The sequence below is a fragment of the Ailuropoda melanoleuca genome, chromosome 8 (genome assembly GCF_002007445.2).
Source record: "Ailuropoda melanoleuca isolate Jingjing chromosome 8, ASM200744v2, whole genome shotgun sequence".
Lineage (NCBI taxonomy): Eukaryota > Metazoa > Chordata > Mammalia > Carnivora > Ursidae > Ailuropoda > Ailuropoda melanoleuca.
Window position 1 is genome coordinate 19,868,639 of NC_048225.1, and position 14,886 is coordinate 19,883,524.

The window sequence follows — 14,886 nt, forward strand, 5'->3', positions numbered from 1 at the left end:
GGGAGCGAGGCTAGATGGCACTATACCGTGGCGGGACTGTAAACCAATGGACCCTTCAGAAGAGGGAAGCTGTAGGTATCAAAATTTTAAACATATTTTCCTTAGAACTGTGACTCCACAGTAAGGATCCTAAGGAGGTAAGTGTGCTATGATGTTTGCATGTAACATTCATCACAGTACTCATTATAACAGGGAAAAGTCGGAGAAAATCTCTATGTCCACTAAGGGAAAATGAGTTAAATAAAGTAGGGGGCTCCCACAGACTGAAACCCTTACGTTATATTCAATTTACACAGGGAAATTATTTTACTAGAGTAAGTCAAAAACATTATAATATGTGTAGTGTGTAAAATGCAACCCAAGCAAATCAAGGGAATGTTTACCAAAATATTAAATGTTTTTTGCCAAATGATGAATTCTGGGGTGATTCTTACTTGTTTATTCTTTTTGTTAGTGTCCAAATCTACAATAATTATAAATTTAATTTTTCAAATACTAAAAAGTTATTTTCATTTGGATAATAAACTGAATTCCTGCAGAATGTTTTAAATTATTCAGCCATTAAAAATGAAGTCTCACATGACTTCTCATTAATTTATCTACTACCTGAAGCTACTTTTCCCCCTGTGTTGCACTCGGTTACTCGGGGAGAAAGGAGGCTGGGCATAGGGGTCCTGCCCACGTCGAGCCACCTGCAAATTAGAACAGCCCCTGTGTCCACATGTGTTGGCAGAGGGGCGAGTAGATTTACTTTTTCTCAGGAGTCCATTCTTAGGTTCGTGGTTCCCCCCAGGTCAGATGCATATGAGGTCAAAGTACGGGTGTGGGGAGTTAACTGTCCACTAGGAAGTCCTCAGAGGAGCCAAAATGCCTTGCAGGCTGCATAGTTGTGTTGGTTTTTTATGAAATGAATCCTGGCACTGACTATCCCGGATGCCCAGAGCCACCCCGGGGCCCCTCGGGGTCGGGTGCTTCTTGCTTTAGTTCTTTTCCCCATTAAGGGAGCAGAAGCTACTCACGCTTCAAAGGACAACTTACAAACCTGTTCGTCACCCAGTTTGGATGGGCTATAAATGTATACATGCCACTAATGATTATACTTTTATTTCCAAATTCCAGTAGATGACACAATTATCAAGTGCTGTTAGCTGTTTTTAATCAACCAATAAACGTATTATGATTCTTAACTGTCCACAGAGTTCGCTTTCACATTTGTCCCATCTGGATTATTTTTCTAAATGCTTATCGTGGAGCTTTATTTTCAGCCTCCTTTTTCTTCCATCTGGGTTATCCTTTTTATAGGTAAACCTCTTACCTTAAAAAGCCTGAGATTTATACTGAACCTGTTTGCTTCTCGGTGACCTGGGTCCTCATGTTGCGGGAGCCCGTGACTCCCCCACCCGTTCCTGCCCACGCGCCTTCCTGGGCTGCTACCAGAGCCCCCATCGCCGCCTCCCTCGGGCAGCCCCTCCGCGCCTCCCCACATGCCTGCACACGGGGCCGGTTGCTTTCAAACAGTCACATCATCATTTAGACGAAGGAACAGAACTGTTTTTGGCTTAGGAGAGAACACAAATAGGGCTAGAAAGAGTTCAGTTGCACATAAGGAAAAACCGTCGGGAAGTTTAGAAACTTTATACAGAGATTCAGTAACCACTCGCCAGATTTTGTAAAGAACACATAAATATGAGCCTTCAAATCTCTTCCAACTGTGTTTCCACAACACTGCACGTAAGGTGACAAAAGTGTGATACCTCGCACTCTCCACAAGGGAGGTGAATGACACTGGGGCTTCATTTGTTTGTAGCTGGGAATTAGTCCAGTAAGACACCTAGCCTGGCTCGGGGACAAAAGGCAAGCGTCTCGTTTGCCTGCCAGCACTGGCTCATCTCCTATTCAGAATCTAGAAACAGCCATGTGCTGGCTGGGAGCTGGCCAGGGTGGCTTTTCTATTAGTTGCCTTTAAAAGCAATAGTTGTCATGCTTCAACTTCAGCACCTAAACACCTAAATGCCCAAATCTACAGGACCCACACTTAAGTCCAAGATAGGATCATAATGCCACTATGTCACCAGCTAGCTTGCTGTGCTCGCCGGGCTTCCGGTCTGTCATGAAAGCAATGAAGGGAGGAGCCGGCAGGGTGCTGCTGGGGTGGTACAGGGGGCACTGCTTATATTCACAAGGCCACGTGGTCCAGGCGTAGCGAACAGCAGCCAGAGCGCCACGGCAAGAACGGATATTCAGGGCCAGGGTCTGAGCTGAGAAGGCGTCCATGGGAGCTGGGAGCCACTTGCACTGGTGGTCACTGCAACATGAGATCTAGTAAGAGAATCACAGCATCGGAATGGTTAGGTCAGCCAGGCTATCCCAAGAGACTGGGAACTGCTCATTAGAGAGACTAGGGGGGAGAGAAGGCGCCACGCTTAGCCAAGGGTCCATTTCCCACCATAACCAGAACAAAGCTGAGTCCGGGTTGGGTCTGGTCAACACAGTCATAGTGTGATGAGAAATGCTCATGTGATAAATCAAAAACAAACCATTCAATGACTGAGGAAGAAAGGAGGCATAATTACATAGAGCATTGGCGAAGGCTCCCCTGAACACCCTTGCTGTGATCCTTCCGACCAGATGGCCAAGCAGGAAGGAAGTGAGCCAGTGGAGCGGTCCAGCTGCCGCGAGCACACTGGCCCTCCCGCAGGAGCCAGGGAACGAGGAAGGGGCACAAAGGGACCGTGGATAATAAGCCTTTCTCCAACCAGAAAGCAATCCAAGGAAGGGGACATAAATTATCCAGTACCCCCAGCTGAAATTCTGTCCTGCTCCCAACTAGGATTCCGGGTCCAGATGACAGGCACACCGCCAGCAACTGACTACAGGGGACAGCCGAACTCAGCATGGAGACTTCTGGGGAGCTAGATGATCTGAGACCCAGTGTCCAAAGAAGCTCAGGGGGTAAGCGCTGCCCAAGCACCTGAGGCCAGGGGATGTTGTAGCTGGGACTCAAGGGGGAGCAGCCCTAGATAAACTCGTGTGAATTAGTGTCTTTCATATTCTCTCATTCCCTCCAGTGCCCTCTTTTCAAACACCGCCCCCCCCAATCCAGCCTAATGGCTTCATGGTTCCCAGAGACACCCCTCCAACAGCTCTTTAATTCTTAGCCCTACTTCCACAGCAGAATGAGCTAGGTACAAGAAGAAAGTAGTTTCATTACATTAATTCACACTGAGTTACAAATCCCCAAGCTAAGCCTCTCAAAGGAGACACTGAACTCAAAAGAATATCAGAATTTGGGATAGTGTGGCATAATAAGACATCCAAGGTTGAGGGAAATACTTTTTTCAATAGGTAACCTACACATAAAGCCCCAGGCCCTCGCCACAGCGAAACAGCGAAAACGGTTGCTGGGGAGCAAAAACACGAAAGGAGTATTTTAATGTGAATTCCTTTCCTTGATTGTCCCATCAAAACTGCCACTAAGGGAAAGACTTAATAGCTACTCAGTCCACCCTCTGACATAAACTCCGCCCTGCTAAAAACCAAGCTCTGCCTCCCAGAAACGTTACAGTTAAAGAGCTGGGCCTCGGTGTGGAGAAAAGCCTGACTCCCCACACAGGATGAACCCTACTGTTTCAACTATTCTTCTCACCTCAAATATCTTGTCCTGCCTCTGCACCTGGATTTCCTGCGAATACGTGAGGTTGAGCAGCCCCCTGTCGGCCAAGAGTTCCACGTTTTCAGGCAGCGGTCCTTGAAAGATCAATTTCTCACCATAAGCCACAGCCCGGGCCCCCAAGTGCAGCCTGTAGGCCACCGTCTGTTTGTCTCGAGGGTGGATGCTACAGGATAAAGAACAAGTAGAGAACTTTGGGTTTGAGCTCAACAGTAACCACACTTAAAAAAAAAAAAAAAAGGATTACATAAAGCCCCCTTAGGAAGGTAGGAATCAAGCTGACTGAATCTAATGGCCAGTGATCAGTGGCTCGTCAGCTTAGGGGACATGGTGAGTGGTAACCATAAACGGGGCTCTGGGCCTCCTATGGGTTAGACACCTTGAAAAAGCAGATGACTTAGAAGGAAGGAATAAAGGTCCCTGAGGGAGGGGGGAAAGGCGCTGGAGGAGAGCTAACTCAAAATTATTCTAGCCACTGAAAGTCCTACGTTTCATCTGAAACCATTGTTCATTACTTGGTCCCCTCCAGGTTCTATTCATTCAATCAATCAATCTACATTTGTTCAAAAATAAATATTTGTTCAAGTTCCTACTATAAACCAAACACTACGTGTTGGGCCCCATTTCATTTCAATCCCCTTGTATCCCACAGCTAGCGTGTGGTAGTCACTGGAGCCATTCCCAGATATCCCATTACCCCCCCTCTGAGTTCAGGGAAGAATTCCATTTCCTGCTCTCGCTGAGCCGGGCAGAGCCATATGACCTGCTCTGGCCAATGCAACGTGGGCAGAAGTTACTTTCATCCTCCGGGTGAGACTAGAAGGTGACGGGAAGCACAGATCAACTTGGAATCTCCGTCACTCTGGGTCTGTGAATGACTCTAGAGCAAAGCCTCTCTGGTGACTTCTGTGGACCTTCTCTGGAGCATGTGGTGTGAACAAAAAGTAAAATTCTGTTGCATCAAGGCGCTGAAATGTTGAGGGTTTTAGCTAGTGTGGCACATGCCAGCGTAAATGATTAATAGATACTGTCCCAAAGGTCCGTCCTTAGAGCACCCACTCTCTGCCCCTCACAGATGAACGTCAAAGTGAAGGCCACAGACAAAGAACAGACAGTACTGTTCAAGCAAAGCCCAAGAAGCAGCCATACCTGCCAAAAGGTGACTTCCTATCACAGAGATCCATTGCTACCGCCATGAATGTGCTGGGCATCCTCGCATTGGGGACAAAGCCAAAGTCCGCTGTTTGATGCCAACGGATCTCGGGAAATGTGTCGTCTGAGGTTGCAGACAGATAGGAAGATAACTAGAAAGAAGAGAATATCGCCTCAGAATCCTGTCCTAGAGTCTTCTTCATAAGCCAACGGCTTCTGCTTCATTCGTTCATTCAAATGCTCATTCAACAAGGATTTCGTGAGCTGCGTACAGTTGCAGCGGAATGCCCCTCCCCCACGCACCAGTGTGTCTGTGCCGCCCCTCTCGTCAACAGGTGGAGTCTATTTCTCCTCCCCTTGCCTTCTCATTTCTTTCTCTTGGAACCTGGAAATGGCCAGGTGAAAACAGTCCAGCTACCCTGCTGGAGGAATTACAGGGAGACGGGGGCCTTGGAAATTGGAAGAGCCTTAGGAGACAGCAGGGTAAATTGTGCCCACAGGCTCAGCCGAGAGGCCGGTCATGTGAACACTCGAGCCTTCAGCTCACACTGCAGCCACAGGAGCAAGCCGGGCTGCCGTCGCACCGAGCACAGCTGAGCCGGACCAGCTGAGCCCTGCCCAGCCAACCCATGGCATCATGAGCAAATACAATGGCTGACATTTTAAAGGCACTAAGTACTGGGGTTGTTTGTTACAAAGCCACAGGTAACCGATACATCTATCCATAGATTTAGGCGCTATCGGGAAGCTGAGAGGAATCTGCCCTTGAGCACATGGTAAGTTGCATCAAAGACCCCAATTCTTCACCCCTTCCTACATTCACAGCTTCCTGCCATCTGGCTTTGTGGTTTCTCCCAGAAAGAGAAAGAGTGTATATCCCCACCGCTCAGCTCAGCTCTGTGGTTTGCTCTGGTCACTAGACTGAAACAGAAGTTACGACATGCCAGTTCCTGGCCTCAGCCTCCAGAGACCCATGTGGTTCCACGTGCTCCTTCACATTTCTGCTGCCAGGAGAATGACCTGCCTGGGCCAGCCCACAGCTCTCTGCAGAAGGATGAGCACTGTGGGATGGAGCTTCCTCATCTAACCCACTCCAGCCAAGTCCAAGTGAGAGCCCCCACCCCACCCCGCTCCGCCCCACCCCTGCCACTGGCCCAAGGAGATACGAAAAAGTTTGGTGGAGCTCAGCCAAGGTCAGCCAGCCCCCAGCTACCCACACATGTGAGCTACAATAAATGTTGTGTTAAGCCATGGAGTTTTGAGGCGATTTGTTACAAAGCAATAGCTACTGGTACAAGTACTTCACAGCTTCATTGAGGGGATAGGCCTGCACATAAGAAATGTTAATAAACAATAGTATAAAACAGCATGGATTAAATGCTACATTGGAGGCACAGACAGCATGGACTCTGCATTAGAACAAAGCTTATTGTTATAAGACAACATGGCCTCGGAATATGTAAAAAAAAAAATGGGTGGGCCCCAAAAATATGAGCAATCACTACAAACAGGGCATGATAGAACCTTATACTATGGAAAGGTGGAAGAAGAAAGTCAATTTTGAGAGCGAGAGAGAGAGTAATCAAGCTGAACTAGAGGGTTTATGTCGGAAAGACAAGGTTGGAAATACAGTGAGGCAAGTGTTTGGACAGAGTTTATATTTTACCCACAAGCAATAGGGAATCAGTATAGAGGTGATGGTAGCAGAACATTGTGAATGTGCTAATGCCACTGAACCGAATGCTTTAAAATGGTTAATTTTATATTATGTGAATTTCACTTCAATTTAGAAATTAGAGAGTCACTGAAATTGTTGACCTGATAAAAGGACTATTTCAAAGGATTAATCTAATGATCATGCAAATGATTCTGTGAAGAAAAAAGCCCAAAAGCAGAGAGACTGGTTGGTTCAAAAGCTATTAGAATATTCTAGAACATAAGAGAAAGGCCTGACCTAGGAGAGCAGCAGGAATGGGATGGGCAAGAATAGGTTTAGACAACCTAAAAGACAAAATGACAGAAGCAGGCAACCTGGATAGAAGATGGGACCCAGAGAAAGGACAGTACCCATCACTCAGAAGCTGTAACACCTGATTATCTGCTTGGAATTCTGCAGATGTAGGTAAGGTCCTTTATCAACTGACTTCAAGATAACCAAAGGAAGAGTAGGTGGAGAGCCCAACTCAGTGAGGGAAGCCTTTAAAAGAGGGTAGAGAACTCAGAGACTCTCTCCTGCTGGCCTTCAAGAAGTCAGCTGCCATGAATTCTAGAGCTTCAAGGAAACGAATTCTACCAAGAGCCGCCTGAGCTTGGAAGACAGCCCCAAGCCTCAGCTGAGACCCCCAGCTCTATCCCACACCCTCACTACAGCCCCGAGCGGGAGGACTCAACTAAGCCAGGCATGCCAGACTCCTCACCCAAACAAACTGTGAGATAAGAAACGTGTGTAGCATTCTTTAAAGGTGCTAAATATGCAGTAAGTTTTTATGCAGCAACAGAAAACTAACATACCGAGGAAAGAACTTTCCAGGCAGAAGGAAAGGAAAACGGCCGGCCCTAGGGCAGGGTATGCCTGGTGTGCTTAAAGAGAGTCAGGCAGTAAGGCAGGTCACCTTGCTGACCTCACTCATAGGGAGGAACCACTGGAGCCTTCTGATGTGGCTTACATTTCAAAGGCTCACTTTCACTGAAATGTTGAGACTATCCTAAAAGGGAGAAAAGGTAGATGCAGGAAGACCAGTAAGGAGGCAAGACTTCAAGGAGGAGAGGACGGCATCTCAGACTAGCACAGGGGCCGTAAAGGTAGTAAGAGGCTGTCTGACTGCGACATCCCGAGTAAACACTTTCATCTGGACTTAAAACTGACAGACTCCTACTCCCGCAGAGGACAGAGGCTCCCAGGGAATTTCTCTAATATTACGCTGACGCATGTGGTCCCACTTTTCCTCCCTTACTTCTCTGCTATTTATATCACCCTGTTCTCCAATTTAGTCTGCGCCTTATTCTTAGCTCCAGTCCAGCCAGTGAGAGGCATCAACCTGTTATCCCTCTTTCACAACCGTGATCTGACAGTAAGTCAGACTACAAGCTGGGAAACGTCTGGGCGAGCAACCACACTGTCTTTGGGCTCCATGTGAAAATTTCTGTCCCCATCAGAGGAGCTACATTATGAAGAGACTGCCCTCCCCACCCCCACCTTCTCACTCCCAGAGCCAGCAAATACCTCAGATCATCCCCACAAATGTGGCCACAAATGAAGCTTTGAACACAGGAAGTTTTCTGCTTCTTGACCTGTTCCAGAAAGACTAGAAAATCCTCGGGAAACCCTGGAGAGGTGGCAATGATAGTAGAAAGGACACGATCTGGCACTAAGGGGGCATTTCCAGTTCTCTTCTTAAAATCTCTTAGGCAAATGTGCTCGAACATATGAAATTATAAAAGGTGCTGAAGCCTCACAAAGGAACTTCGTGAAAAGACCCAGCGAGTGACCCTCCTTCTTCCCACACAGCACTCAGAAGACTGAGAGCGGAACCGTGGTCACCGGCCGGGGTCGTGATGAGGATCACAGCAACAAAGCTACCAGACAGAGTCAAGGGTAAGTACCAGCCCAAAGCACCAGAGGGAGAAATGCTAAACGCAGCCACTCCAGACAAGCAAGCGGTTTCAAAATGGCAGCGTGGAAAAAACTAAGAGGCAGCCCACAGAATGGGAGAATATATTTGCAAATGACACTACAGATAAAAGACTGGTATCCAAGATCTACAAAGAACTTCTCAAACTCAATACACGAGAAACAAATAAACAAATCAAAAAATGGGCAGAAGATATGAACAGACACTTTTCCAATGAAGACATACAAATGGCTAACAGACACATGAAAAAATGTTCAAAATCATTAGCCATCAGGGAAATTCAAATCAAAACCACACTGAGATACCACCTTACGCCAGTTAGAATGGCAAAGATAGACAAGGCAAGAAACAACAATTGTTGGAGAGGATGTGGAGAAAGGGGATCCCTCCTACATTGTTGGTGGGAATGCAAGTTGGTACAGCCACTCTGGAAAACAGTGTGGAGGTCCCTTAAAAAGTTAAAAATTGAACTACCCTATGACCCAGCCATTGCACTACTGGGTGTTTACCCCAAAGATACAGACGTAGTAAAGAGAAGGGCCATATGCACCCCAATGTTCATAGCTGCATTGTCCACAATAGCCAAATCATGGAAGGAGCCGAGATGCCCTTCAACAGATGACTGGATTAAGAAGCTGTGGTCCATATATACAATGGAATATTACTCAGCTATCAGAAAGAACGAATTCTCAACATTTGCTGCAACATGGACGGCACTGGAGGAGATAATGCTAAGTGAAATAAGTCAAGCAGAGAAAGACAATTATCATATGATTTCTCTCATCTATGGAACATAAGAACTAGGAGGATCGGTAGGGGAAGAAAGGGATAAAGAAAAGGGGGGTAATCAGAAGGGGGAATGAAACATGAGAGACTATGGACTATGAGAAACAAACTGAAGACTTCAGAGGGGAGGGGGTGGGGGAATGGGATAGACTGGTGATGGGTAGTGAGGAGGGCACGTATTGCATGGTGCACTGGGTGTTATACGCAACTAATGGAGCATCGAACTTTACATTGGAAACCGGGAATGTACTGTATGGTGACTAACATAATAAAAAAACATTAAAAAAAAAAATGGCAGCGTGGGGAGAATTCCTGCGGCAATCCACCAGTTCCACGGCCTGCACTACTCCAGAGCGGCCACACGGAGGCACCAGCATCCTCCATACCCAATGAAATTCTTGTTTTCCCTGCTCTGAGATCTACTTGGGTGCTGTTCAGCCTCCCACAGTGATTAGTAGAAATACTGCTCCTAACGAAGGCATATGATTGCCAAAGAATGTAAAAGTGGCCGCACTCAGAGGACTTCACAGTAGCACACTGCCTTGGTCCTCTAGACCCTTTGTACAAAGGCACACTCTAGGGACTCCCTAGCCTCCAGCTCTTCCTTCCCTCCCACGCTCCAGATCACCTCCCTAATAACAACTCTCAGATCCACGTGTCTAACTCCGCTGAGCTCCGGTACTATGTCTCTAACTGCTCTCGTTATTGCGACCATCATTTCAAACTCAACACCTCTATAAAGCTAATTCATCTTTCTTTGCAGACCAATTGTCCCTCCAGTTTTTCTGACTCCTCACATCACCTGGCATGTGCCAGGCTTTATATGGATTAACTCACATAATCTTTAAATAATAAAGAAGATAATAATAATAATAATACTTCAAATAATAATCCCCCTATTCAACATCTGGTTCAAAATCACATAGCTAGGGGCGCCTGGGTGGCTCAGTCAGTTAAGCATCTGCCTTCAGGTCAGGTCATGATCCCAGGGTCCTAGGATCGAGCCCCGCTTCGGGCTCTCTGCTTAGTGGGGAGCCTGCTTCTCCCTCTCCAGCTCCCCCTGCTTCTGCTCTTTCTCTGTCAAATAAATAAACAAAATCTCTATAAAAAAAAAAAAAGTCACATAGCTAGAGAAGAGTCACAGCTGGATTTGAATCCAAGCAGACTAGCTCCAGATCCATGTGCTGAACCATTATTTTGTCATATTTGATATCTCCCTGTGAAGGTAGATGTTTGCATTCCCAGTTTTCCACAAGCAACCAACAGATTTTTGTCAATGATGATCAGTTAAAGCCATGAGACAAAGGGACTTAGTCTCAGTAAATGGAAAGGCGTAAGTGCAAGGACCAGGTCTCTCTGATTCACGCTCTATTTCTAGCACCTCGCACAGTTCATGGCATATAATAAGCATACAACACATGGTTGGAATTGGCTGAAGTCACATTCAAATCACCATCTACACAGCAAAGACAAAAAAAGAACCTCAAAAGTCCAAATGGAGTTTCCACCAACAGAAACGCAGAACTGATGACAGGGCTTGCTATTTTGATAATAATGAGTAGAATCATCTTGTTTCAAAGTCAAAACAAATGTGAGAGAAGAGAAAGAACATGGTTGTAAAGTAATTATAAGTGGAAAGAAGGTCTATAAAAATCTTTCTCCAAAAAAAGGTACGGTGAAACAGGACAGGGTGGGGGAGACGTGAGCACGGTGAGCGGAGGTATCCGTGGGCCACGCAGAGCCAGACGGCTGCACGCATGTGTGGCCAATTCAAATATTAAAGCCTATTCCGTTCTTATGCTGTGAGTCGGGCCCTGTTTTTCTAACACCTTACGTGTTTTATGTCCTATATTCCAGGCAAGTCAGAATGACACCCTGCTAAAACGTCTAGGTCTTGGACGGGCCATCGGAACAGGTGAGGCAATGTCATTAGGAACTTGGCTAATTACGTTTATTCCTTTTCTGCGAGGAGGAGAGCAGAATCTTTCCAACTAGTTGCCACTAATTAAAAGTATGATTTCTCTTGATATTTTTTTTTCATTTGCACGTTAGGCCATATCTAATGACTGCTGACCAGTTCAGTCCTGGGATGTAAATGTGATCCAGGAAAATGTGGTCATGTGCGCAACTGACATGCAAGTAACATGGGGAAGGAGAGGGTGCTAAGAGATCACCTGTCTGGGGAATGGAGGTACCTACCCCAGATCTTGAATACTCAAAGAAGGCTTCCTAACCTGATACCTAGGCTGAGGTCTAAAGGATGAAGTTGGCTAGGAAAGTGTGGGAGAGAAAGGCAGAGAGCACAATCATTATGAGTTGCGCTCAAGATTAATATTTATTGGCATGAAAAACTGCTCACAACACGACATTAAGAGCAGAACTATGCTATGGTACAGTATTACCGTATGGATGCCATTGCAGACACACGTGAGCCGAAGAGGGCAGCTCCTGTCAGGATTGGGGAATTAGAAATGTTTCCACTTCTTTTTGCTTATCTTTTAAATATCTTTAATGAACATGTATTCTTTTTTTAATAAGAAGAAGTGTTAGTCACTTATTAACCTTTTATTGCAGAGGTGCTTGTCCCATCAGTGAACTGAGATGAATTAAGTCTTACACTCAGTTCTTGACCAGCAGACTATGAGTGCAAAAAAAAAAAAAAAAAGAATACGGATTCCAGGCAAGAGACCTCCACAGCACACCCCCACACCATTGCCCCAAACCTTCTTCCTCCCAACACATACCTGGACAAACCCAAACGGGAAGAAACGCTCTGTCTGCCCCTGGGAGCCACGGTGGAAGGTCTGGCGCCAGTCTTCAATGAGCGCAGGGAATGTGCAATTGTACAAGTCCCTGTTAAAATTCACGTTGGACTCCCCTAAAAACAGTCCAGATTGCGAGAGGGGCTGGGGGTGGATGCAAACATGACTGCACGTTGCTCGCCAACCTCCACCCATGCCCTTCGGGAGTGGGCCTTCCTGCAGTCCCTCTGGACGGGCCTTGTGACGTGCACTGGCAAAGGGGCCCTCAGCAAACGGAAGGCAAGCAGAGGCTTGCAAAGTGCTTCAGCTTCGGGCTCTGCTCTCTCTTGATGCACTGGGAACCCTGAGACTGTTAGGTCAATGATCAAGAAGTCTGAACTAACGTGCTCAAGGCTGAGAGGCCGCTTGAGACCATGGTGCCCTAGCGGTCAACAGATAGGAGGGAGAGGCCATCCTAGGTCATCCGGGCACCAGACACCTGCCAGGTGGCCAAAGACACATCAGAGACCCCAACAGAAATTAACCAAAGCAGTCTATACAGGAAAACTACCCTAATAACCCACCGAGTGGTGGGCCAGATAAAATTATTATTGTCTTAAGCCACGCAGTTCTGGGGTGGCTGGTCATGCAGCAAAAGCTAACTGATACCATGGAGAAAACAGCAGAATGAGCACTCACCCTGGTACCATATCACCCCTTTCAGACTCATATTGTGCAGCGGATGGATCATGGCATTCCAGAGAACAGAGTACTTACTGGGACCGGTCACAGTATCAGACTGAGTGAACCTGCAATTGTAAGATTCACAAGTGTCACAAGAGCTAGTGACAGATCACATGATGATCCCAAAACTGGGTGTCCATCCAGCTTTCGCTTGGGGTAAACTGATGAAAGCAACACTGAATCAGACTGAACCACTCTGTTTCACATGAAAACAGGTGAACAGCCTCCAACTTTCATATCTATCCAGGTTCTTCCCGGGATAAGTGTATCGGTCAGCTTTCTCTGAATCCAGAGGGGGACATCCCAGTTTCCAGATAAGGTCACTAAAACCAGAGAGGAGGAGTGTTTTATTATGAGTGTCTCGTGCAGACAATTTATTTAACCGGGTCTCAGTGGATGGACACTTGGATTTCTCTTAAGCTTTCTGCTTATCTTCCTTATAGCTAAAAATCATTGCATATAAGCTTAATTATGTCCTTAAGATAAACTCCCAGAAATGAAATTGCTGGGTCAAAGGGCATATTTTTTCAAGGCTTTGAACACATTCCTAAAGTTCTCTGTAAAATGCGTATCTGAGTTTATCCTCATGGCAGCCGTATACAAGAATGCCCACTTCCCCACACACTTGGTGGCGTCCCTTCCTGTCCCGAGATCTGGGAAGCCTGGCTTTAGATTCCACCCACGCTACCCAGGCCATTCTCTCAGTTCCAAAGCTGAATTCCTTCCCTCCCCCACAGGCGTGTCTTTACCTGAGCTACCCCGAGAGCTCAAGTCCATCCTCCCCCGGGGGGCCTTCCCAGATTTAATGAAACAATGTCTGTGAAAGCAGTTCACGTACTGTTCATCTCTGTGTCTGTATCAGTGGCAGGATTCTACTCACTACTCCTTTCTCCCCCACGCCACATATTCTTCCGGATCCAGCTTTCCTGATTGTGCTTTCATCATCAGGATTTCATAATCCAATAAATTTTTTTGATTACATGTATATTTGTTCTTCCTGTTGGATAGTTTATTCTTACGGGCAATAGAGCATAGTGGCCAAGAGCCCTTGCCAGTTGTCCCCACAAGCGAGTTACTAAACCTGAGACTTAGCAGCTGCATCCACATACTATTTGTGTTCATAGTATCTACACTTCTAGAAGTTGTTGGGAGTCCTAAGTGAATCAATACATATGAAGCGATGACAACAGTCTCCAACATAGAGAAAGCTTTCAGTAAGTATTAGCTATACTATTATTAAGGAAAAGGATCCTAATTGCTTCTTGACGTATTCTCAGACGAGCGTGGTGCTGAGGACAGTGAAAATAACACCTTACATGTTCGTGGAATAAGTTACCTATTTGGACAAGCAACAAATACTTGACTCCCCAGAGAAAACCATGATCCTTCTCTCTTACAAAATTTCCTAGATCTTTCTCCCAGACTTCAGGATACTTTCTTACCCTCGCGTAGGAACACCACAGGCTTTCAGCGACCTTCCAGATGACCAGGCTTCAATGGGGGTCCCACCCCACGAGGAGGAGATGAGCCCGATGGGGTACCGCAGGGCGTCATACAGGTCACGTCCAAAGAGCCAGCACACTGCTGACATGTACTTGAAAGCTCCATGGCCTAAGTTCTCTGTTGAGGAAAAGTTACAGAAAAGAAGTCAGAAGCGCAGTAGTTCTCCTACTGCATGTAAGTCACTGGCTTGGCGCTCCAAACCCCCAAACTCAATACAGTTCTGGCGTCTGAAAAGTTGACAGTGTAATACCGGGAATTCAAATGAATTCTGAGTGAAGTCAAACTGACTAAGCACCTTCTGAGTACCACACTTCTAGATGGTTGGGACACAGTAAATAAAGATATGGAGAGACATGGGGGCTCTCCTCATAGCTCTTATATTCTACAGAATAAGCCAAACATTTGGCTGAATAAAATAAACGCCAAAATATGGTTAAGTGCCTCGAGGTAGACACAAGTGCTAAGGGGTTTCAACAGCAAAAGAAAGAAGAGCGAATGAAAAGCAGATCACAAAAAGCCTAGTAAGTCTGACCCCCCTCCCCTGTGCTTCCATAATACTCTATGCATAGTGTTTCCCTTACCCCCCTAAACTATTAGCTACTCCAAGGCAGGAACCTGATCTGCTTCCCTTTCTGGATCCCCAGTGTCTAGAACCTAA

General features: G+C 46.3%; 1 protein-coding gene across 1 annotated transcript in view; it reads right to left on the reverse strand.

Annotated features, from left to right (window-relative positions):
- Positions 1 to 1,088: 1,088 nt before the first annotated feature.
- Positions 1,089 to 14,886, reverse strand: part of SIAE (sialic acid acetylesterase) — a 38,520-nt gene continuing 24,722 nt past the window's right edge. Inside the window, exons 5-10 of the mRNA XM_002923999.4 lie at positions 14,168 to 14,345; positions 12,681 to 12,790; positions 11,985 to 12,118; positions 4,820 to 4,974; positions 3,647 to 3,836; positions 1,089 to 2,319 (exon numbers count right to left, since the gene is read on the reverse strand). Of these exons, the coding sequence (XP_002924045.2) occupies positions 2,053 to 2,319; positions 3,647 to 3,836; positions 4,820 to 4,974; positions 11,985 to 12,118; positions 12,681 to 12,790; positions 14,168 to 14,345 (1,034 nt within the window). The 3' untranslated portion in view covers positions 1,089 to 2,052. The remainder of the gene's footprint in view (positions 2,320 to 3,646; positions 3,837 to 4,819; positions 4,975 to 11,984; positions 12,119 to 12,680; positions 12,791 to 14,167; positions 14,346 to 14,886) is intronic.